Source organism: Bison bison, unplaced genomic scaffold, assembly GCF_000754665.1.
Source record: "Bison bison bison isolate TAMUID 2011002044 unplaced genomic scaffold, Bison_UMD1.0 scf7180017864491, whole genome shotgun sequence".
Lineage (NCBI taxonomy): Eukaryota > Metazoa > Chordata > Mammalia > Artiodactyla > Bovidae > Bison > Bison bison.
In genome coordinates, this window is record NW_011495050.1 from 23,666,831 (window position 1) to 23,693,008 (window position 26,178).

At 40.4% G+C, this 26,178-nt stretch overlaps 1 protein-coding gene across 1 annotated transcript in view; it reads left to right on the forward strand.

Moving 5' to 3' along the window:
* Positions 1-26,178, forward strand: part of NIPAL2 (NIPA-like domain containing 2) — a gene marked incomplete at its 5' end in the record, with an annotated part of 95,086 nt that overhangs the window by 33,828 nt on the left and 35,080 nt on the right. The window contains 2 exons of the mRNA XM_010863560.1: positions 12,155-12,214; positions 23,015-23,136. Coding sequence (XP_010861862.1) covers positions 12,155-12,214; positions 23,015-23,136 — 182 coding nt within the window. The remainder of the gene's footprint in view (positions 1-12,154; positions 12,215-23,014; positions 23,137-26,178) is intronic.

Here is a 26,178-nt window from a genome sequence, read left to right on the forward strand (position 1 = left end):
GAAATCTGAATTTGTGTTCCTTTTCCTCCTCTCCAGAAGTAAGGCGATACTGTGTGGGTCACTAAGCCCAGGCTGCTAATATGTCAGTCCCACTGCTTTGTCTTACATAATCAAATTCCTCCTCCCTTTGTACCCTTCAGTGCAACAGATTTTTTTTTTAGGACTAGCACGTAAGAAGCACTACAGTAACCACCAGGGACATTTCAGTTTGTACTCCACCCACGTTCTCGCCTTGAACCATCTTCCCTTCTAGTCTTTCTTTCCTTCTCTCTGTGTGTCCTGCTGCTCTACACGGACAAGCTTACCTGGAGGTGGCATCTTCTCAGGCACGAGTTTTACTGATGGTTTCATAGGCGTTCTAAGAAACAAAGAATTCTATAATCAAGCAGGTTTCTGCAATATTGGATTTAAAACAGTACACAGGTTTCCTGAGTAGAGGATTTCTTGAGGCTCTGGGATAGGCCCAGGCATGCTGTCAATTTTTCAGAAGCAAATGCAGTAAGCCAGCTTTCCAAATCTATTGTCCACAAGATGCCTTTATAAGAAGCATCTCAAGGGACAACAGTTCTGCAGAAAACCCTCTAAAGAGTCCTTACGGCATCGCTCACAAGCAGTCAGAGCGTTCAAGAGACTCAGACAGGATAGATACCTGGCCGGTACCTACAGCAGGGTGGGGAGGTGGATAATGGGAGTAATCCTGATACACAGGCAGCTCTGAATGCCCAGGCCTTGGTCCTCTATTGGATAAAGAGGCTCAGAGCCCTCATATTCTTGTATCACCTTCTACTTTTACCTTCCTTTACTCACTGGAGGGCTTTCTCAGTGAATAATAAGTACAAAAGCTTGTTCTGGCTAAAATGCTGATTATATGCTGGCAGGCCTCCCTGGTGGCCCAGACAGTCAAGAATCTGCCCACAATGCAGGAGACCTGGGTTCGATCCCTGGGTTGGGAGAAGGAAATGGCTACCTCCATTCCCTGGAGAAGGGAATGGCAACCAACTCCAGTAATGCCTGGAGAATCCCATGGACAGAGGAGTCTGGTGGGCTACAATCCATGGGGCTGCAAAGAGTCAGACATGACTGAGTGACTACCAGTTTCACTTTTTTTCATGGTTAATTCTAGGAGTTTGTTTTTCCATTAATTAAGAAATCTTAAGAGTTGGTGTTTCAATTTTGTCTAAAGCCTTGGCTGGATACTCTTCCCAATAAGACAGGGCAGTAGAATGGTGACGAGTACAAGCCCTAGGAGCTGCGCCTGGAAAGCTCTGTGACCTCAGGCAAGTGGCTTAGATGGGTTTATGCCTCAGTTTCATCATCTATAAAATGGGAATAGAAGCAGTTCTTCCCTCAGAAGTTGTCATGGGAAAGAACTGAGCAAACACAAACACTGAAGAACAGTGTTGGATACACAGTGCAGTGTTTGACACAGTCACAAGTCTGGCCATCGTCACTGTGACTTATATTTTTAATTAACTAGAAGTAGAGTACATTATTCTTTATAAGGGACTTTACTTCTGTGCTTATGAAGACGGCTGGTTGTTAAATTCTCAAAAATGAATGAACCACTCAAGAAATGCCTTTTATTGTCCTTACCATTGTCGTTGTTCATTGTTCAGTCACTAAAGTCATGTCCGACTCTTTGCAACCCCATGGGCTGAAGCACACCAGGCTTCCCTGTCCTTCACTGTCTCCCAGAGTCTGCTCAAACTCATGTTCACTGAGTCAGTGACGCCATCCAACCATCTCATCCTCCGTTGCTCCCTACACCTCCTCCCCTCAGTCTTTCCCAGCATCAGAGTCTTTTCCAACGAGTCGGTTGTTCACATCAGGAGACCGAAGTATTGGAGCTTCAGCTTCAGCATTGGTCCTCCAGTAATTAATTCTCAGGGAGAAGAAGGGTAGGCTCCTCACAGCTCATTTGTTCAGCCTCTAAGCAGCAATTATCTTTTGACTCCTCCACATATTCCCCACCAAAATGTGTTGCAAACTACCAGAATTTCCAAATAACCTAGCAAAACAAAATACATATAAAAAACAAACACAGAATTTTGTCCGAGGGAAAACAGTCTGAAATGTGCGTGCAACTTTCTGTCTTCTTGCTCTGGCTTCAGAGCACTTTTGTTCACTTCCTAATTAACTTCAGAGAGACATTCAGATCTAACTGCAATTTGAGAAAGTGTTTTTCTGAGAAACTATTTATTACACCAGAAATCCAATAAAGAGAAATAAGTTGGATATTCTGTGCAGTTTGTAATAAAATTTTAAACTGCTGCTAATCTTTCCTGTCCCTCTTCCCCAGGAGGCCTTTTTTTTTTTTTTTTTTGGCTTCTGTGTTAAATTAAACCGGCTTCTTCTCTGCTCCCTTAGCACCCTGCATGGGCCCTCCTCTCATCTATTGGTGCCCTTTTGTGAATTAGAAAAAGGCAGCCTTTCTCATACTTTATTTTGGTCTGCAGATTATGTTAAGACAATAATGTCATCGGAGCAGGACACGCTAGTGCCATCTGTCGGAAAATCGTCCTGAGAAATATACGAAGCACCAAGGCCTGAGCTGTGGGTGGTGCCCCCTCACATGTAGTGTCTTTGTGCAGTGCACAGCCTGTTCAACTGCATGTAGAAGCTTTGACCCTTACTTCCCCTTTGGTGATGCTCATCATGCAACGCATGAGCTGCTTAATGTTCATCTTGGCCATTCAGCTGAGACCCGGAGATTGGGACTATGTGTCATGTTGCTGGCTGTCTGATTTTTTCAGGACAGCATGATACAAGAAATCATACAGCCTCACAGAATTGGTTTGAATTTGAATTTTGATAAAGTGAGGATTGAGTATTCTAGGACATCCTGTTCTAGGATATAGGAAGAGAAGTGTTCTGTTCTAGGGTGTTGCTTGTTTGTTCTCTTACTTGTGTCCGACTCTCTGCAATCCCATAAACTGTAGCCTGCCAGGCTCCTCTGTCCATGGGATTCTCCAGGCAAGAATACTGGAGTGGGTTGCCATTTCCTTCTCCAAGGTGTTATTTAAAAGATTTCAATTCCTGATGAAGTGCAATGGTTAAACATTTATTGCAAAGAACTTGTGAATATTCACTTCTGTAAAGACTTACAGGTTTATAAGCCTGTCCTTGGGGGGTTGAGTTAGATTATTTGTGCATCTATTAATACAAAGTGTGCCCTTACATTTTATGTTTGCTTTTTTCTGTTTATCCCCTGATGGTGATCTATGCTATGCATAACCATTGAGAGATGAGTGAAAATAATAAAGTTATCAATAAACTGAAGAGTTGAAGCCACAGAAAATGAAGGAGGTTCATGGTAGACTTCTCTCAGTATAAAATTGACTTGTCTAGGGGTAGCTAGGGAGTGGGATATGAAGGGATGTTGTTGCGGGGGCAGGAAGGGTGGGAGAAATAAAACATGATGGACATTTTTCAGTTCTATACCTCTGAGTGTATTGATTGAAAGTAATTAGAGTTCAGAGAATAGATCCACTTTTTCCAAATTAAATTCAGGTAACAGTTTAGAAATAGTTAAAGGTAGGAAACTAATGCTGAATGAACATCCACCGTGCCGGGAACTGTATAAGACATACAACCTTGTTATTTTACTTAATTACTGCCCAGGTGAATAGAAGTGAGTAATAAGTAGATTAAATTCACGATGAATTATATGAGATCAAACACTTGAAATTTTATATGGAATGATAAAATTGATAGCAGTGAGGTCTCCTTGGCCCTGGGATAATTTCCTAAGAGAAGTAGTCACCCTGTGACTCGGCTAATTTGAATTAAGGCTGGAGATCTGAACTGCACTGAGAAAATGAGGCGAGAATGAAGCAGATGACTGGTAAGTCTTTTCCATCGTGCATTTTCCCTAACATGCTGGCTTTTGTTCAAATTGAAATTCATGATGTGGAAATATATGTTGTTTCATGTATTTCTGTGTGCCGTTATGAAGCTGTAAGCTGCAATGTGTCTGTATTCCATTAAACAATGGTCATAGCGCAGCCAGAAAACCCTGGTGAGGCCTTTTGGAATTCCAGAGAAGTCATCTCAAGCAGTAACTTTGGTCTCCAAGATTTTTATTAGAAACAAATGAAGGAAAACACAAACAGGCCCATGAGCGAGTGACCTGTAGCGTCCCACAAGCCTCAGTGTGGCGGATTCTCTGTCCTTTAATGCCCTGTGCTCGGCGCCAGCCTGAATGAGGTTGTCAGGGCTCATGGGCTGCCTGTGATGGTGGCACTTCACACGGACGCTTGTTTTTACTCTGGAAATATGCGGAAAATATCCCTTTTCTCAGTGGCTTGCTGAGTTGTCTGCCGTAGCACATTTGTCCCAAAAACCTGCCTAAATAAAATGTGTGGAATAAATCCCTGAAGTCCTCATTTTATGTCTGCTCATGCACTCTCAGCTGAAAGCATTCCTAAAACCCAAAAACCTTTATTTGAAACATCTTTTCCACCCATCCTTACTTTTTGAGGACACCACAGTATTGCTAAAGAAATTGCTGATGATGACATATTGTGCTATTACATGTATAATACACAGTTAATCCTGTCAGAGATTGTATTTTTACATTTTTGGAGTCCTTTCATTCAATTTAATCACTAATGTATATCAAGAAAAATGTAGAAAAGATGTTTGTTCTTAATCCAGGTAACTTTCCTCATGTGAAATTATGCATGTTACCTATAATTTCATTATCTTCAATAAATGACAATAGCAATTTTTTCTCTTTTTAAAAAAACTGAGGTGTAGTTAACTTACAATATTGTGTCAGTTTCATGTATACAGCAAAGTGATTTAGTTATTTATGTGTGCGTGTTTTTCAGACTCTTTTCTGTGATAGAGTGTTATAAAAATATTGAGTGTATCTCCCTGTGCTATACTGTAAGTCCTTGTTGTTTTCCTGTCTTATATTTACATCTAGAGTGTAACCATAGTTTATTTTCTGTGTCTGTGAGTTTCTTTCTGTGTTGTGAATAAATTCATTTGTATCATTTTCTTAGATTCCACAAATAAGTGATAACACAATATTTGTCTTTCTCTGTCTGCCTTGCTCTACTTAATATGAAAATCTCTAGGGCCATCTACGTTGCTGCAAATGGCATTATGTCATTCTTCTCGTGGCTGAGTAATATTCCATTGTATATGTGTACCGCACCTTCTTTATCCGCTCACCTGCCAACTCATCTGTCAGTGGACATGTAGGTTGCCTGCATGTCTTGCCTGTTGTAAGTAGTGCTGCTATGAATATAGGGGTGCATGTATCTCTTTGAATTGTAGTTTTGTCTGGATGTATGCTCAGGAGTGGAGTTCCAGATCACATGGTAACTCTATTTTTAGTTTTTTAGGGAGCTTCCATACTGTTCTCCATAGCGGCTGTACCAATTTACCTTCCCACCAATGGTGTAGGAAGGTTCCTTTTTCTCCACACCCGTTAGCGATTTTTACTAACGTGAATTACTGGATACTTTCCTGCCAATATAGGTGGTGGGACAACTTTTTCTCGGTCAAGAAACATTTTTCAGAGTGTCACGTCCTCAGATTTTCGAATCCTAATTCCTTGGAATTCATTGTAATTGACATACTTCTCTCCTCCAATTCTGCAACTAAAGAGGAGTGATCCTTTTGGAGAAGTCAGTACCTCAAAATGGCTAGAGTTGCTTGAGCCTGTGAGTGCACTCAACATTGCCCACATATTTGAAGTTTGATTGTGACTGACATGAAAGTGCTTTTGTGGTTTGCTTTTTAGCAGCACAATAAAGTTGCCATTTTAAGCGGTCAGAAACCACAAGCCAGATATTTACATGTGAGGAACTGTTTGTAGCATTATTGTATAAATATGTTCTTTTCATGTCATGGGATCTTTTTTTTATAAAAGAGTGTTTTCTTTAGTACTTTGTGTTCTGCTTCCCTGTATTATAAACATATACCCTGGTTTCTCTTCGGATTATAGAGGTTAAACAATAAATTGAATATCTAGGCAGGCGAGCTGATGGAATTTTCATTTGCGGACTAGATCAGAGTTTACAAAGGGGTGGCCTGTAGACCAGATCTGGCCTCTGCTGTGTTTGTTTGGCTCAAAGAATGCTTTTTAAGAATACAAATTGATTTCCCGTGTTTAAAAATTGGACAGTGATGCACAAAAACTGGATTTTTGTCTTAAAGAATCAGATCCGGTAACATTGGACTTAAAGTTGGCTAGGACTGAGTTCTGGCTACCACCTTTCATTGATCTTGTGTACGCCAGGTCACCACAGGCCCACAGCCCCTGATCAGCACAGCCCACCACCCTCATTATTCTTTCTTCTTTAGAGAATTACCCAACTGGCCCCTGTAGGCATTTGGGTTTGTGACCCTGGAACCAAAGGTTTTTCCTTTCCAGCTGAATCAGATAAGAATGTCATATACATACTCACATTTAAATAAAGTATAATTGATTTTTTTAAAACTTTGGGTTAAATCTGTCTTAAAGCAGTGGTCATAAAAGGGTAAAACAGTGGAGAAAAGTAAATAAATGTGAATGAAAAAATAGCCATACCATAACACATTTGAATAGTTACTGAAGCCTCTTTTGTGTTCTTAAACCCTTAATAAAAAAAAATATATTGTTTGTGTTGGAGGGGAGAATTTAAGTAAAATGTGCAGATATATCATCATGCTGCAAACTGAAACATGTCTACACTTGGGACTGACAGCTCCTCATACTTATACCTGGTGCAGCTGAAGCACGGGGATCTTGGCTTGGCCTCTGTTTTCATCTGGAAATCCAAGGCAGAATATCCGTGTATCTCACCCTTGTACACAGCCATGACAGGAAATCGTTTCCATTCTGCCTGCAAGCCAGGTGACGCTTCATCACCAAAAAGAGTATAGATGACTTCCCAATAGGAGTCAGCCCATTGTAACTGTGGTTGATTCTCCTGACCATGAAGTATTATGATCGAGGCTGTGTGAATACATTAATAAACGGCGCCATGAGAGCACGCTTTTGCACCAAAGGAAATACGAGAAGACACTTTTTTGTCCTTTTCTCTTACGTAGTATTCCCGCTGTATTTTTTCCCGTGATTCCTACATAACCACTGTTTGAACTTGGGCGTGTTATCTTCCATAGGCTACCTTTTTTTTTTTAATGCATTTAATCATTGTGGCCCACAGTGCCTCTGGAGTCACTGTGTTCACCATGCAATGAATTAACTCCTGTGCCGGGAGCACTGTGTGTAGGCCTGTGTCTGGGAGCATTCTCTGTGTAGAAGCATGACCTGTGAAAGCCAGCATGGAAGAGGATTTATGAGCCTCTGCTCAACGATGCCGTTAGTCAAAAATGTCCATAAACTGTGAGTGCTGCAGTTAGGGCTCCGTAGTAACTTCAGTTTAATATACTTAGTAAAAATCTGTTCAGTTACCAGCATTATCTGTTTCAATGCTTTTTAAACTATTGCTCTTTAGATGCTCTATTTTTAAATATTAATTTTTACTATAGAAATAAAAGCGTAATAGTTTTCCCTTCCTTGTACATGTTTAGAAGGCAAGGTTGTTGTTATAGCAACAACTAGACAGGGCTGCGTTTGACAGATTTCTGATTGCAGATGTATATGGGAACAGTGCAGTTTGCTTATTTTTTTATCATTAAAAAAATTTACTACTGTTCTTGACAGCCTGAAAGGGTGGGATGGGAGTGGGGAGGGTGGCTCAAGAGGGAGGGTATGTATATATAATTATGACTGATTCTTGTTGTATGGCAGAAACCAACACAACATTGTAAAGCAATAATCCTCCAATTAAAAAATAAATAAAATTAAAATTTACTGCTGTTCTTAGAAATCATGTTATTAGCTGTTGCTCAGAAACTGTCTTTTTGCTCAATACAGATCTCATTTTAATCATGTTTTGCAAGATAAATTAGTTATAAGTAGATGTATCTTAAGAGAATGTTCTTTTCATTACTTTCTTTGCTAGATAAATTTTTAAAAATCTCATTCCCTTATCTTAGCTAAAATTTTGTAGCAAATTACATGTTCTCTCAAAACTTATGGAAAATACACCAGGCACATAAATTATTTCAGAAAGTAAAAGTAGTATATTTGTGTTTCATAAGACTCTGATAACTATTTTATGGCAATTGATATAATTTGCTGTATATAGTACATTTCAAGTTTATCGTTACCAATCATGTCCTTTTTGCTTTTAGCAATGAAATTGTCTACTACGTAGCGTTCTTCTGTCTTCCTTCTGAAAGTGACATTATTTCTGAAACTGTGGCTTAGCAATGAGAAGGAAAATGATGCCTTTCTTACTCTAAGGAAGGAAATGGAGTGTAGTATGCTAGAAAGTGCTGTGAAGTGGGACAAGGAAATGTGGGTGCTGGTTCCAGCTGTGCTGTAATATAAATGTTTGTTAAATGAACGGATCAATAAATATGAGACCTTTGGACCTCAGTTTCCCAGCTGTAAAGGTTAGAACCTAGAGTAGATTATCTCTGTATCTCCTGCTGGCTCTAAAATCTCCTTATTCCATGTAAGCAGTGTCTCCCTTCTTGATGGAATCCTTCACTGTGAAATAGACATCTCAAGGATTGTTTTAATGGAATGCATTTAGTATGTGTTAGTATAATGATACTTAACCTATTTTTTTATTGTTACCTATTGTTAATCCATCTCCCTCTGCTTGGAAGGGCTTTCCTGGTAGGTTAGCTGGTAAAGAATCCACCTGCAATGCAGAAGACCCTGGTTTGATTCCTGGGTTGAGAAGATCCCCTGGAGAAGGGCTGCTTGGAAAGATTCCTTACATATACACAGGATGTTAGTAATGGGAGTTGGGAGTGAGATCTTGATTTTTTTATACCTTTTCTAATGCTCTAAAATGTGAAATTAGTTTCCCTGAATTATTTGGTCCAAATCTGAAATAGAAAATTTTCATACATTTTTATGCTAGTCCCAAACTCAGTTCTTAATGCAATGAGCTATGCATCTATACATTAATTTATCTGTAGAAAATATTGCTTTCATGTTCTAAAGCCACTGCTGTTGTTGTTCAGTTGCTAAGTTGTGTCCAACTCTTTGCGACCCCATGGACGGCAGCACACCAGGCTTCCCTGTCCTTCACTATCTCCCGAGGTTTGCTCAAACTCATGTCCATTGAGTCAGTGATGCCATCCAACCACTTCATTCTCTGTTACCCACTTCTCCTCCTACCCTCAATCTTTCCCAATTTCAGGGTCTTTTCCAATAAGTCGGCTCTTTGCATCATGTGACTAAAGTAGTGGAGCTTCAGCTTCAGCATCAGGTCTTCCAATGAATATTCAGGGTTGATTTCCTTTTGGATGGACTGGTTTGATTTCCTTGCTGTCCAAGGGACTCTCAAGAGTCTTCTCCAGCACCACAGCTCAAAAGCATTGATTCTTCAGCACTCAGCCTTCTTTATGGTCCAGCTCTCACATCCATACATGACTACTGGAAAAACCACAGCTTTGACTATACAGACCTTTGACGGCAAAGTGATGTCTCTGCTTTTTAATATGCTGTCTAGGTTTGTCATAACTTTTCTTACGAAGAGTGGCCATGCCATACAATCAAACTCATGCTTGGTGGACGTTTCCCATGCTCTGTTTATTTTGTGTGAAACCTCTGTTTCTATAAGTACCTGCCCAGGAAAGCTCTGCAAGAACATGTCTCCCTTGAATGAGAGAGAGCTAGGTTGAAAAAAAGATGGAGGAAGCGGAGATTCTAGCTTATCTTGAATGAAGGTTTCTGGTGTTTTTATTTTTATTTTGTGCTTTTATTTTAAATCAGTTGCCAAAATACCAGATATGTGTGTGTGTTAGTCGCTCAGTCATTTCCGACTCTTTGTGATCCCATGGACTGTAGCCTGCCAGGCTCCTTTGCCCATAGAATTCTCTAGGCAAGAATACTGGAGTGGGTTGCCATTCACTTCAGAGGATCATCCTGACCCAGGGATTGAACCCAGGTCTCCGGTATTGCAAGCAGATTCTTTACCATCTGAGCCACTAGGGAAACCCCAACACCAGATAGAGTTACATTCAAATGTAACTGATTTGGTGGATTATACTTCAGACTCATTAAAATTATATCTATGAAGAATTTTTAATGACATGGCAAATTATTTTTAGTACAGTAACTAAAGAAAATTTGCATTATGATTTGATCTCAACGAAAGGGAAGTAAACACACAAGTATATTAACTGTGGGTTTTTTTCTAGATGATAATATTATTTTATGGTGATTTTTCTTTCTGTATTTTTGCTTTAAGAAAACAAAAAGTTCAGCCAATGGTTTTTAAAAAATTTTAAATGCAAGTTATGTTGTGAAGTTTTGGTTTTTGTGTTTGTATTATTGCAAATTCGGATGTTCCCATTGTCTCATGATTCCGGAGGAGGAACAACTCAGATTCAGCTTACCCCACACATCTTAGTAGGTCATGGTTCGGTTGTAAGGTTGAGGGTTAATTAGCATCAGTAATGGGAAAGAGGGTCCTAAATATCACAAGGGTCAACAAATGCAGGAGATCCCACCAACCCTTTTATTTATGTGTTGGGTACTAACTCCTTGGGCTTCCCTGGTGGCTCAGATGGTTAAGAATCCGTCTTTAATTCAGGAGCCGTGGGTTCAATCCCTGGGTCAGGAAGATCCCCTGGAGAAGGGAATGGCTACCCACTCCAATATTCATGCCTGGAGAATTCCATGGATGGAGGAGCCTGGTGGGCTACAGTCCATGGGGTCCCAAAGAATTGGACATGACTGAGCAAGTAACACACACACCCTAACTACATATAAGAGATCTTCAAAAAATAAGACATATCTCAGGACTTCCAGGTCTTATCTCATAAGACATATCTCAGGTTCAGTAGTTAAGAATCTGCCTTCCAATGCAGGGGTTGTGAGTTCAATCCTGGTTAGGGAACTAAGACTGCACTCACTACAGGGCATGCCACAACTAAGACCCAACACAGCCGAATAAATAGTTTTTAAAAAGACATATCTTAGAATAAAAGAGCCTAAATGTCTTTTGCAGAAAACAGGCAAAAATAAAAGTCTTATGTAATGAGAAAGCTGTATGAGGGGTAATGACACATATGTGGAGTGGTCAACTCAGTCTGGGAGAATCCAGAGGTGATGCTTGAGTCTAGAGTTGGGTTAAAAGATGGAGGCAGAGATGCATAGGGAACCGCTTATAGAAAAGTCCTTTAGCATGAAACTCAGTGGTGCTTCTGGGGATTATGATTAATTTAGTGACAGTGGACACTGAATATAGAAGAGATGAAGAGCAAACACAGTAAGGAAATTGTCAGGAGTAAAATCATGGCTGTCTTTGAATGTTATGCTTAGTAGTTTGGCCTTTGTCCTCTGTATGACAGGAAGCCATTAAGAGGTTTTAAGCTGTGGATTTACACTTGATTTGCCTCTTAGAAAGATGCCTCTAGTGCTGTGGGGAAGGGGTAGTGAAATGAGAGGCTCCAGAGGGGAGCTGCTACCACCATCTGAGCCTGAGGTGAAGCTGGCCGGAATCGTGACAGAGGGAATGAAGAGGCAGGTGTGGACTTGAGAGACAGTGAAATCCCAACCTAACCGGCCCAGTAGGCTGTTGGGGGAGTCGCGTGAAGGAGAGGGGAGACCGGGAGGAGCCCTCGGGTCCTGGTGCTCAATGGAGGTACCCTTGGAAGAGGGATTTTGGGAGGAGGTAAGGGGAAGTATGTATCAGTTTGAGATATGAAGTTAAGGGGGGTTTTTTGTCCTTTCTTTTTCCTTCCCTTCTGTCTCTTTCTGCCTTTCCATCCTTCCCTTCTGTCTCTACCTTCCTCCTTCCTTCCTTATTCCCTCCCTCCCTCCCTCTTTTCTTTCTTTCTTTTCTTTTCACTCAGGCATTTAGTCATTCAGTCAGCCTTTATTAAGCCCTCACTGTATACCATGCGCCATCCCGGTCACTGCTGTAGGTTCATTATAAAGCAGGCCCATTTCTGTGAATCCTCAGCCATGAGGGGGACAGAGGCCGTTTCCACGGCCACAGTCACCAGGTGTCTCTGACCAGGACACAGCTAGTCAGACCGGAGACTACTTAACTCCTTTCAAATGGTGTTGCATAATACGTGCTTTTATATTTGGAAACACCTCTAATGGCCATTTTCTTTCTAGGTAGTGCTATTACTTCTGTTATGTTTCTGAGAGAAAATTTGAGAGCCTCGGATTTAATAGGTAAGTAATTATTTAATTCAGATAATTAAAGCTCGATTTGATGAGGAAATAACTAATCCTATCCATTAAAAATGTGTGCTTTAAAAGCAAGGAACAAATTACTGCAATGGATATAGTGTCATCTAGAGGCGAACGTTATTCTGCCTCGGAGTTGCCGTCTGCTCTTTGACATGAAATACGTGCGTCTTCATTGAGGCCGCTGCCCAACTATTGACCACAGCAGATCATCATTACAGTATTATTACTATTGTGAATGTTATGAAAATTTTAGGAATGTAATAAAATCCAAGAAAACATCTGTGTTACCTAATAGAGTATTCCACTTCAAAGGACATAACTTGATAGATTGTTGCATGAAGGGACTGCATGAAAATGAAAACCACATCCAAAAATTAGATGTACCAATTAACTACCTAATTTTTTGTTAGCCTTTTCCAAAAGTAACATAGAATATTGATCTTCAAAATTTTATTTAGAGGGAATTCCCTGGCAATCCAGTGGTGAGGACCCCACGTACTCACTGCTAAGAATATGGGTTCAATCCCCAGGCAGGAAATTTAAGATCTCATAAGCCGTGCAGTATAGCCAAAAAAAAAATTTTTTTTTAATTTAGAAATACAGCTATTAATGAAAAATCACAGTAGCCTTACTGGCTGTAAAAAATGTTTCTGCTGCACGGCAAAGCCATCACATATTGATTGTATCTTCTACCTCTTGTTGGAAATATCACTGATGAGAAGAATTATAAAAATTCATATTTTCTTCCTTGACAAAATCCTGTCTGAATTACTGCCGACATATGATAATGAGTATGAGAGTTTAGGCACTTTAAATAAAGCCACATCTACTCAGTTCCAAGGAGATCATATTAAAGAAAAAACTGTTTGAGTTTAAATGTGACACCAGTGTTGGTATGTTGAACATTTGTTTCCCTGATCCTGTTTCCCTTGAGCCTAGTGTCTTGAAGTTTTCACTTTTTCTTTTTCCTCCTTGATTTTATTCTGCTAGTAGAGTTTTTTAGTCAACACTGTCAAATTTTCATGGTTAAAATGTTTTTCCAAATGCATTCATATGTGGATTGTGGCTTTTCAAATACATTATTTTCCTATACTCTTTTTTTGTACTATGGTTATGGCCTCATTTGGGGACGTTGTATGGAATCAGAAATAAGAATGAGCAATGCCTGAGTTTTATAGATTAAAGCAATTAGGTCCTACGTTATGTTTCTCATTTATCAAAAATCTTATGGAAACTTTAAGTCACTTAATCTTACGTATGTCATCTTTTGTAATTAATGGCTGATTAATGTTTAAATAAATGTAAGGTATTTAATGAAGTAATACAGATGGATATAGAGGAAGTCTTGCCAATTATTATGAACCCTTGTGATAAAACGATGATTAAGACAGAATCCCTGCCTTCAAGTAATATGGTCAATGATCAAATGTATACAAAAATACATTTTTTAAAGCAGAGAATAATATGTATTATAATGCCTGAACCGTTATTTAGAACAGAGTTTCTCAACCTCAGCGCTACTAACATTTTAGGTTGGCTAATTCATCGTAGGGGGACGTCCTGCACATTGTAGTGTGTTTAGCAGCATCTCTTTTGGCCTTTACCCATTAGCTGCCAGTAGCACACTCTGCCCCAGTTATGACAACCAAAAATAACTTCAGACATTGTCAAATCCCCCTTGGTGGGCGGAGGGCAGGCAAAATTGCCTCCGGTTGAGAACCACTGGTTTAAAATAAAGAGAGATTACTCTAGCTAGAAAGCTTAGAGAGGATTTTCTGTAGCACAGATACCTATTCACAGCTGAATAGGACAGGCATGGACCACCTCCCAGCATTTGGAGGATGGCAAACAGAGGGAATAACGTGAGCACTGTTGACAAACGTACGAAAGTCAAGACGAGTTTCTATGTAGTACTGTGCTACAAGCACTGCCAATGAGGATTAGGAGAAAAATCAGTGAAAGTCATAGCTATAGGAAGGAAAGAAATAGAAATAGCAATATGTGCCAGTGATTTGATTATATTCTTAGAAAACCCAAGATCAACTGAACATTACTAAAAGCAGTAAACTAGTTCAACATCAAAGGATATAAAATAAACTCACTCTCAAGGATTCAAAGCTGGATTCAACTTCTGCTATCAACTGTGTGGCCAACATATTACTTAACTTCTCTAAGCCAGTGTGCTGACAAATACAGAAGACTATTTTAAGGGTCAAATTGGATAATTGATGCAAGCACTTTGAGACATGGAAAGCCCTGTTATTAATAATAAAATTATTATTTCTATGATTAACTTCATTCCTAAGAGGTAATACTAAAAATGTAAGAAATAGGAAATACACTCACATACACATGTAATTAAAAAAAACACCTCTATTAATTCTTTGATTCTTTGCTAATTTTTCTTACTTTAAAAATAGCCAAGATTTATTAAATATCTACTTCTCTCAGGTGCTATAAGTGTTTTGCATGAACCGTCTCATTTAAATGTAGGAACATTCATTTATAGATTGGCTTTGTTGTTGGTTAGTCGCTAAGTCATGTCCAACTCTTTTGCAACCCCCTGGACTGTAGCCCACTAGGCTCCTCTGTCCATGGGATTTCCCAGGCGAAAATACTGGAGTGGGTTGCCATTTCCCACTCAAAGAGTTATGTCTTTTTTGCTAAATTACTTAATCCCTTTAAGCCCCAAATTTCCTCATCCTTAAAATGAAGATAGTATTACCTATGTCATAGGATTAAACAAGTATATAAAACTTGTGCATGTAAGACTCTTGGAAGAGGGTTTGTCATGTAACATGTCCTCAATAATGGCCACTATTATTATCATAGCTATTAATACCACCACCCACCACTTTGTGCTATTTCTTTATGAGAGAAAACCTTGATTAGGATATTTTAGTGAACTTTTAATAACATTAAAGTTAACATTTCCTTCAACTCTGAGTTTTTTTGCCTTTTACCTGAATGCTTGGGAAATATTGAGAGCAGGAGGAGAAGGGGACGACAGAGGATGAGATGGTTGGATGGCATCACTGACTCAATGGACATGGGTTTGGGTGGACTCCTGGAGTTGGTGATGGACAGGGAAGCCTGATGTGCTGCGGTTCATGGGGTCGCAAAGAGTCGGACACGACTGAGTGACTGAACTGAACTGAATGCTTTTTGAGCAGGGATTTATCTGTTATCATATTTGTATCATACTGTAGTTAAAAGTGATCAATTTTTGATTAACATCACAGGAATAAGAAAGGATATAGTCACTGATTCCATACCCATGCCTCCGACAGCAATACCATATGATTATCATGATTTGAGGTGTAATAACCCTTTTCAGGCTTAGGGAAGGACTCTACCCCAACCATCCTCAGTAGTGTCTTAGGTCACATACATTTTCTTGGGACCTATATTGTTGTTGCCTTGAGAAAACTTGGCTTTTTCTGTTAAAAGCTAAAAATGCATTGTTTTTCCTTTACAGGGACTAAAACCAAACAGGGAAAAGAGTAGTTAGTGGCATTTTGTACAAAATTAATATATAAGCATGCTAAAAATTAAATTGTCAAAATGTGTAAAAGAAAATCATTTATTTTTCCCTGCTTCAAGCAAATGAAAGTTTGTTTTTCATGATGGAACAAATGAAGATTTTTTTGGACCATGTGGAAACAAGCTGAACTAATTTATTGCCAAATGTTGATCTGTGGCTATGAAGCTTTTCACCACTAACCTCAAAAAAATGACCTCACAAACGCTATGTCTGAAAGAAATCGCCAACTATTATTAATTCAATGACAGGCTTTGGACTGTGCTCTGATTCTTAGTGGATTAATAACTTTAAATTATTGTAATGATTATTTTTCCTCTAAAATGCACCAAAATTCTCTCCCCTTCAATCAGCCAAAACTATAGTATTTCCCCCTCTCATCCCTTAGTCATCAAAAATACTGAATCTAATAGTCTGTGAGATCCTAGTTGACTTAAGTCCAGATATTGTCATCATAAAAATAAAAATTACATCAGCACTCTCCAGAGACCAGTAACTTGATTATTTCAAGTCACCTATACATGGTTTCCCCATTGATAGAATGTCACGAGATTAATAGTGAGACAAAGACCACTTCCTTCCTTCCTTCTCCCACACCAGAGGTCAGCTTGGTTTGAAGCCAGGACCTAGAATACTAATCTAGCCAAACAAAAATCATTTCTGGTTGAGAGGACAGATTGGCTATTTTGTTTTAAAACTGCCTCAAGAATGGGAGACTTTATGATGGTAGATTCAGAACTATTTAAATTCACTATATTATTTAGATAAGTTAAATAAGCAGGATGACAATATACACCCTACTTAGTTAACTTATTGAAAGGACTGACACTGAAGCTGAAGCTCCAATACTTTGGCCACCTGATGTGAAGAGCTGACTCATTGGAAAAGACCCTGATGCTGGGAAAGATTGAAGGCAAAAGGAGAAGGGGATGACAGAGGATGAGATGGTTGGATGGCATCACCAACTCAATGGACATGAGTTTGAGCAAACTCCAAGAAATGGTGAAGGACAGGGAAGCCTGGCATGCTGCAGTCCACGGGGATCACAAAGAGTCAGACATGACTGATCGACTGAACAACAATACTTTTGAGACTTGCCAATCCAGGGCTACTTCAGGACTTGGCTGCCTTAAGCCTGAGGAATCCGGAGAGACTATACTGAGGAGAAGGCACCCTTTGGTGTGAAGGAATCCAGTTTATGCTGTGGTGTTTAGTGGTATACCACCACTAAAGCAATAGCTAGACCGCCATTGATCAGGCGGCATATTGCAGACTCTAAGAAAACCAGACAGTGATGTAGGGTAAGGTCAGGTTAGCTGAATTTTTCAACTCTTGAGGCTATCAGAAGTCCGATCAAGCCAGATTCCAGAAGCTAGCTAAATGGCAGTTAACACTAGCTGGCATTGAGCTGGAGAGTGGGGACACAATTAAAAGCAATTTCAGGTTTTACTTAAGGAGAAGGGTGGGCTGGGAAACTGGATGTCTTTTGAGGAAGAACTCTGCAAGGATTCTAGAATCCAAGGGTTGCGCAGGTGAGGAACTCAGCAGGCTGTAGATGCTGGTGAACAGACGCATCAGAAGGAGCCTGACTATACGCTGTTTTCCCTTCCTCCATCTTTATATGTCAGCCTCCATCCACAAGCATCTATAGGAGACTTTGCAACAGAGCTTCAGTAGCCTCTTGAAACAGAGGCTGTATTCTCACAGCTGGATCCAGTTAAATGTCAGGCATTTCTCAGAGTATAAAATATTCCTCCAAACACTACTTCAGGATGATATAAATGGTCAAATATGTTTAGAAAATATTACAACCATATCCTCCCCAAGGAGATTCACAATGAACACTAACACATTCAGGCTCTCAGGGGTCTTCCAGTAAAATAGCTATTTAAATTTGTTTAACTCACCTCTCTCCAAATAGATTTGAGTTGAAACTTTTTGTGGTGGTGTGTCCCTCTTATGACACTGGGTTCTAGGGAACACCAGTTTGGAGACGCTTTTCTCAAGGAACTTCAGGGCCATTCAGGGCCTTCAGGAACAGCTGCCAGAAGGAGTCCATTCCTTCTGTCCCCTGTGGAGACGCTTCATCCAGCCTCACGTTGTGTTCAGTACAACTCCTGGGGTGCCACTCACTGAGACTACAAGGTGAATGACAGGCTTGTGTAGTCCATTTATCAGCCCCGGTCCGTTATGCATACAAGAGGCAGAAGAGTATAATCATTAAGAACAGGTTACCTAGGGACTTCTCTGGTGGTCCAGTGGTTAAGACTCCACACTCCCAATGCAGGGGGCCCGGGTTTGATCCCTGGTCAGGGAACTAGATCCCACATGCCACAATTAAGACCCAGCACAACCAAGTAGATTAAAAAAAAAATATATATATATATATATACACACACACACACACACACACACACACATACATATATAAAAAGAGAGTACGTTACCTAGGTTCCAATTCAAGCTCTTCACTTAGCCCAGACAAGATAGTTATTCCCTCTGTGATTCAATTTTCTCATATATCAAATATGGCTAGCAATAGTTTAATAGTATCCAATGTTATATATTATACAGTATACACATACTATATGTTGGTATAGTAACATGCAGTATAGTTATTTTTGTAGGCTTTTTGTAAGAAATATTAGTTATGTTTGTATAAAGCATTTAGAGTATGTTAAGTATTGGCTATTACTATTATAGTTCTTATTATCATCACATTTCTGTGTGATGGTGATCATAATGTAACTCTCATATCAGCCACAATTATCTATGAAATCTATAGCTTTGGACACGTTGCTTAAAAAGAATGATTACCTTCCCTTGGCATATGCCCTCCCAGTACACCTAGTCCATCTACTCCAAAGAGCAGGGATGAGCCTGTTTCCCTGTTTTGTATATGACAAGTTTATAGGAAGAGATTTTATTAATACTTGTATCAAGCTGAATCTGAAACGCCCACCAGATCATTGTAGATTTTTATGTGACTTCAGTTATATTTGATGAGAAAATGTATTTGGTGCAGGTCTGGGCATAAGGCTGGCAGATGAGCCCACATCCCTATATCATGGATTGTATCCAGCATCCCGTGGTTGACGACCACCTTCAGCTTACTCACTGCTGCCTGACTGCTCCACCTCTGGACCCTACCAATAGTCAGCTCTCAGTGCTTTGTGTACTGAACAGACGGTTAGGGCTTCCCTGGTGGCTCAGATGGTAAAGCGTCTACCTGCAATGTGGGAGACCTGAATGGCTACCCACTCCAGTACTCTTGCCTGGAAAATCCCATGGACGGAGGAGCCTGGTAGGCTTCAGTCCATGGGGTCGCTAAGAGTCTGAACCGACTGAGCGACTTCACTCCCTGAGGTCGGCAGTGGGTAGCAAACATATGCTGGTGTTTCTTCCTCTCTGTGTTCTGTCAGTTACATGATTTCCTTTCTTCTCTGTTTTTTTTAAGACCAACGGAGAGAGGTCTTCACTAGATAATCAGAAAGTGCTGAGTCCTTCCTGCCCTGTCCTTTCATTTTCAAATTGAGTTGTTAACCCTGTACAGACAGCCCCAGGGACACTCCCTCTAGTCATCTCTAGACCAATATTAGAGATACAAGTTTGGATTAATTTCGAAGTTTGACTCAGATGGCCTTTGACCCTTGGCAGTCAGCATCCTAAGTTGCATTTGTCCCAGGGTCCTTTGTCACAGGCCTCCAGATGAGCTTTCAAACATATTCTGCTTCCCAGGATGGCCTCTTCCAGAGCCAAATTCCTGGAGTCTAGCAGGTATGAAAAGTTAATTTGTGCCTAGAAATGAGGAGACTGGGTCACAGAGGGATAAACAACTCACCTGGCCTGTGCAGCTAGCAGTAGCAGTGAGATTTTAATTCTGGGGAGCCAGTCTCAGTTCAGATTAGACTCCCACTGTCCAAGTCTGGACTTGAAATTCAACCATGTCCATGGGCCAAGGGCATGTCAAGTGCTGCTTTCCTTCTTTTGGTATCTTACACTTCCAGAGCACTCCTTTGGGCAAATGGGCCAACAGAGGGTAAACTAGCAAGTTTTCTAAGTCAAAAATGTGTACCTTTCCAAAGATTGGTGGCTTTACTGAAATAAAAATAGTAGGAACTGTGATGTTTCATATTAGCTTTCCAGGTGGCTCAGTGGTAAAGAATCTGCCTACCAAGCTGAAGACACAGGTTCCATCCCTAGGTTGGGAAGATCCCCTGGAGAAGGAAATGGCAACCCACTCCAGTATTCTTGCCTGGGAAATCCCATGGACAGAGGAGCCTAGCGGGCTACAGTCTATGGGGGTCACAAAGAGTCAGACACGATTTAGCAACTAAACAGCAACAGCAACGTGATATTTCATGCCACTTTTAGGAAACGGTGGAATATAAAAATATTTTGCAGAAATTTATTGAAGCAACTGCTAGTGGCTGTCTGCAGCACTTTTAAACACTTATGAAAAATGTGCACATGACTCATGAAGGAGACAGTAAGTCACATAGGAAAATAAAATGATGCCAAAGAAATAAGCAAATAAGAGCAGTTATCCAGAACTGCCTTCCTAGATGTAGGACGTTGCTGAGATTAAAATTATTAGCAAGAAAGAACGTGTGACCTCCTGAGCTGCTGTAGAGTTACTCACTAGACTTGCAGTGATGTGAGGTTCACGTGAGAGAAGACGTGTGAAAAATTACTTTGAAAGGGACCTCGCAAAACCATCAGTCGTTACATTTGTTTTTAACAAACTTTGGAAGGCAGAGAAGATCTGCACTGGTGGAAATGGGCACAGGCCGCACGTGAGAGAGCAGAGGTGGGACAGGGAGGGGTGTGTCAGGGTGTGAAACAGGGACCATGCTGGAAATAACGCCACCTCCATAAATGGAACACTCTGCAGACTCTGAAAGAACGAGGCTGCCCGACATATAACGTGAAACGTTTTCCGAGATGTTCTTGGAGTAGAAAAAGATGTTCTGTTAAGTAGGAAAAAAGCAAGATACAGAAAAGTGTGTATGATATGCTAACATCATTCTGTGTAAAAAAATCAAAACGCATGCACTCTCACCCACGCCTGCCTAAAGCGTCTCTGGAAAGAAAATCTCAAGCACCAGCAGCAGTAGCTCACTTTGAGGAGGGGACCTCGTGGGCCACAAGGACGTGAGAAAGAGTTTCCTTTCACTGATCCCTCTTGTATGGCTTTTGAGTTTTTTACTGTACGCATGTGCTATATATTCAAAACTAAAATTTCAAGGTTTTCCCTGCTGGCTTAGCGGTAAAGAATCCACCTGCCAATGCAGGAGACATGGGTTCGATCCCTCATCTGGGAAGATCCCACATGCCGTGCCACAACTATTGAGCCTGTGCTCTAGAGCCTGGGAGCCACAGCTACTGAGCCACTGGCCACAACTGTTGAAGCCCACGTGCCCTAGGGCCCCTCCTCTTGCAGCAAAAGAAGTCACCGCAATGAGAAACCCATACACTGCAACTAAAGAGTAGCCCTCACTTGCCTCAACTGAAGAAAAGCCCACGCAGCTATGAAGACCAGCACAGCCAAAGATAAATAAATGAAAACCAAATTCTTGAAAAATTAAATTTGACACTAGATACAGCTAGATGAGATAAAGAAATAACTGGCAGAGGAACTCAATATAAATAAGAAATTTAGATTTCACAAGAATAGGTTGGAAGTCTCTGAGATTGTGAAATTGTATTCAATGCATTTATTCTGCTTTACTAAGTTTAGAAAGCTGGGTTTTTAAAATATTGCTTCTTCCTAGGAATGTAATATTGGACAATTATCTTATAAGATCTTTGGTTTCTTCTTTTTTTTTTTTATTTTGGTCAAAGAAAGGACAGACCTGACCAGTAATTTTTCCCAAGTTCTTATATATGGTTTTTATTGTTTCCTTTTATTACAATGCTTAATAATGTATATTGTTTTCTTTTTAAAAATTCTCATTGGAAAATAGCTTTTAAAATTGTGTGTATAATTTCTGTCTTCACAAAGTAGTACTGAATAAATTGTTACATTAGAGTAAGCTTATTTTATAGCTCATACTATACCATGAATAGCTATTGTCTAGCTTGTATAAAAAATCAAATGGATTCTCAGAAACTAGAGTTCAAAACTCTAAATCATTAGGTTGAGAACAATAGGAAATTGATGTCTTCAAATTATGAGATTGTTTAGACAAACCAAATTGTTTCAGGTTGGAGTGTATGCTGGTTGTAAATTATATACACAACAATGCTGACCTCAGTGGTGAAACAGGTTGAATTATGTTTTTAAGTTGTGCTACCCAAAAAATGCTACATAAATCAGTTTTTCTCAGGCTGCTAATTATTAATAAATAAGCAGTTTCCAGTGTTATTTGGAAAGCCAAATCCGCTTCTCTGTGGCCACTTCTCCCCCACATTTTCCGTCCCTCCATTATTATAAGTAATGTTAAAGTGATGACAGTAACACATTCCTACATAGGTTTATAATGTGATATTTTACCAAGCTATCCCTGGAATTCTAGATTTTAAATTAGATCAAGTCAATCTGACTCAGAGTCAGCATTCACTTTGTTATTTCTCCTAAAAAGACTCCAAAAAATGACAATGATTATGGTATTCATTTACAAGAGTTTCAAAGTGTAAAATACCCAAGTACGTGTGTGTAAAGGATCCAAGGTGAGTAAGTGCAGAGTGGACCATCAGGTGATGGATTTCCCCACTCTCTGGGCTCTGCCATCTAGATCTAGGTGGATCCAGAGTCATCATGCACTTCCTGATCCGCATGGAAACAAGCAGCCAGGTTGGATGTGTTTCCATGTCTTCATATGCATGTGTTCTGATCGTCCCCATCTCTGAGGAAAGCTTCTCTGTAGAGGTCAAGATTCATCTTGAAACGACAGAGAAAAATCAGAAGTTATATGCTACCCCATCCATCCTGTGGCCCTTATATTATCCCCTTCTAAAGGTAATGTTGTTGGGTAAATGCGTGAAGTTCTTGGGATGGTTTGATAGATTGTATTTTCATAGGCATCCCTTGGAGAAGGGAAAGGCTACTCACTCCAGTATTCTGGCCTGGAGAATTCCATGGACTATATAGCCCATGGGGTCACAAAGAGTTGGACATGACTGAGCAACTTTCACTTTCATGACTTTTACAAGTAATGCTCAGTGTATAGGAAATGTTTACATAAACAAAAAGACTTGAATGGCCCTTTTCAACATGGTTTGTCTTTTCAATTTAAAAGGTATGACGTTGGCATTGGCAGGAACATATCTATTGGTGAACTTTGCTCCAAATATAACTCAGGCTATCTCCGCAAGAACAGTACAGTATTACTTTGTTGGCTGGCAGTTCATGATCTACATGGTAAGAATTCTAAAAATTTTACTATCCCAGAAGCGATATTGTCTAGACCACTGGTACATGGAGATGTTGGAGAGCTAGTATAATCTTTTCTTCTCAGTGTTAATAACTCGTTAAAATGTAAATATACTTGACCAATATTTGAAACACTAAATCAAAAATAGAAGTACCCCTGTTCCTTGGGTATTCTGTCCTTGGGGATAACTTATCACTGGAACAGTTTCCACAATTTATGGAATTTAATCCAGCAAAGTCCAGAGTCACATATTTTAGGACAACTCAAAAAAACAAAAAAAAAAACCTCTCTTCCCAAGTCAAAGGAAAGTACCTTAAGATATACTTTACTTCACTGAATTTTATTTAAGGTAGGTATTCTCTTCAAAAAAGCACTCATAGAGACCCATGCAATAGGCTGTCTGAAGAGAAATTGGACAATACTGAGAGGTGGGGAAAAGAAAAAACAGAATGAGCTGATGTAGAAATTGGAAGCCACTAATTGCGATTTTTAAAAAATTTGATGCAATGACTATGTCTGGTGGGTATTAAGAAAGAATGTGATTGAAATACTTGGCCTATAACTTGTTATGGAAGTCAGTTTAGATTGGAAAATAAGAATATTCTAGGAAAGACAGGCAGGAAGAAGAAAAATTGGGTTGTCTAGATCAGCATTTAACCAAGAACTGAATTGGTAAAATAGTTGTGAATTCAATAAAAAGAATCAAGGCACACAGAATCATACATTTTTAGGGTTAGAAGTGACCTCAAAAAGCTATCGGGCCCAGTGCTCTGCCTTTAAAACAGGTTCAGTTCAGTTCAGTTCAGTCACTCAGTCGTGTCTGACTCTGCAACCCCATGGACTGCAGCACACCAGGCCTCCCTGTCCATCATCAACTACCAGATGATGACTTTACTCAAACTCATGTCCATTGAGTCGGTGATGCCATCCAACCATCTCATCCTCTGTTGTCCCCTTCTCCTCCCGCCTTCAATCTTTCCTAGCATCAGGGTCTTTTCAAATGAGTCAGCTCTTCACATAAGGTGGCCGAAGTATTGAAGTTTCAGCTTCAACATTAGTCCTGCCAATGAACACTCAGGACTGATCTCCTTTAGGATGGCCTAGTTGGATCTCCTTGCAATCCAAAGGACTCTCAAGAGTCTTCTCCAACACCACACACAGTTCAAAAGCATCAATTCTTTGGTGCTCAGCTTTCTTTATAGGCCAACTCTCACATCCATACATGACCACAGGAAAAAACCATAGCCTTGACTAGAAGGACCTTTGTCGGCAAAGTAATGTCTCTGCTTTTCAATATGCTGTCTAAGTTGGTCATAACTTTCCTTCCAAGGAGTAAGCATCTTTTAATTTCATGGCTGCAAAAACCATCTGCAGTGCTTTTGGAGCCTAAAAAAATAAAGTCTAACACTGTTTCCACTGTTTCCCCATCTATTTGCCATGAAGTGATGGGACCAGATGCCATGATCTTCGTTTTCTGAATGTTGAGCTTTAGGCCAACTTTTTCACTCTCCTCTTTCACTTTCATCAAGGGGCTCTTTAGTTCTTCTTCACTTTCTGCCATAAGGGTGGTGTCATCTGCATATCTGAGGTTATTGATATTTCTCCCAGGAATCTTGATTCCAGCTTGTGCTTCTTCTAGCCCAGCATTTCTCATGATGTACTGTGCATATAAATTAAATAAGCAGGGTGACAATATACAGCCTTGACGTGTTCCTCTCCTGATTTGGAACCAGTCTGTTGTTCCAAGCCCAGTTCTAACTGTTGCTTCCTGACCTGCATACAGATTTCTCAAGAGGCAGGTCAGGTGGTCTGGTATTCCCATCTCTTGAAGAATTTTCCACAGTTTATTGTGATCCACACAGTCAAAGGCTTTGGCATAGTCAATAAAGCAGAAATAGATGTTTTTCTGGAACTCTCTTGCTTTTTCCATGATCCAGCGGATGTTGGCAATTTGATCTCTGGTTCCTCTGCCTTTTTGAAAACCAGCTTGAACATCTGGAAGTTCATGGTTCACATATTGCTGAAGCCTGGCTTGGAGAATTTCGAGCATTACTTTACTAGCATGTGAGATGAGTACAATTGTGCAGTTGTTTGAGCATTCTTTGGCATTGCCTTTATAGAATAGTTTAATCCTACTTTATACCTATTATTTATGCCTGGCGTTTGCAGGGACATGGCAAACTGCTCTCAGCGTGATGTCACTCAGGATGTTACAGCAGGAACCGTAGAGTATTGCACTATTGTGTAACCGTTCCTAGCCAGGTGACCAGAAGCCTGTATATCTTACCATCTCTGATACATAGTTCTGACCACTGGGACACAAGTGTTTACAGGGCTTTTCTGTTTATATCTCCCACTCTTCTCCTGTCTCTTACTCACCTAAGATCTGTTAAAAAAAATAAATTCCTCATACACTGCTGCTGCTGCTGCTGCTGTTAAGTCGCTTCGGTCGTGTCCGACCATGTGCGACCCCATAGACAGCAGCCCACTAGGCTCCTCTGTCCCTGGGATTCTCCAGGCAAGAACACTGGAGTGGGTTGCCATTTCCTTCTCCAATGCAGAACAGTGAAAAGTGAAAGTGAAGTCGCTCAGTCGTGTCCGACACTTAGCGACCCCATGGACTGCAGCCCACCAGGCTCCTCTGTCCATGGGATTTTCCAGGCAAGAGTACTGGAGTGGGGTGCCATTGCCTTCTCCGCCTCATACACTCAGTTCAGTTCAGTTGCTCAGTCGTGTCCGACTCTTTGCAACCCCATGAATCCCAGCACGCCAGGCCTCCCTGTCCATCACCAACTCCGGAAGTTCACTCAGACTCACGTCCATCAAGTCAGTGATGCCATCCAGCCATCTCATCCTCTGTCGTCCCCTTCTCCTCCTGCCCCCAGTCCCTCCCAGCATCAGAGTCTTTTCCAATGAGTCAACTCTTTGCATGAGGTGGCCAAAGTACTGGAGTTTCAGCTTCAGCATCATTCCCTCCAAAGAAATCCCAGGGCTGATCTCCTTCAGAATGGACTGGTTGGATCTCCTTG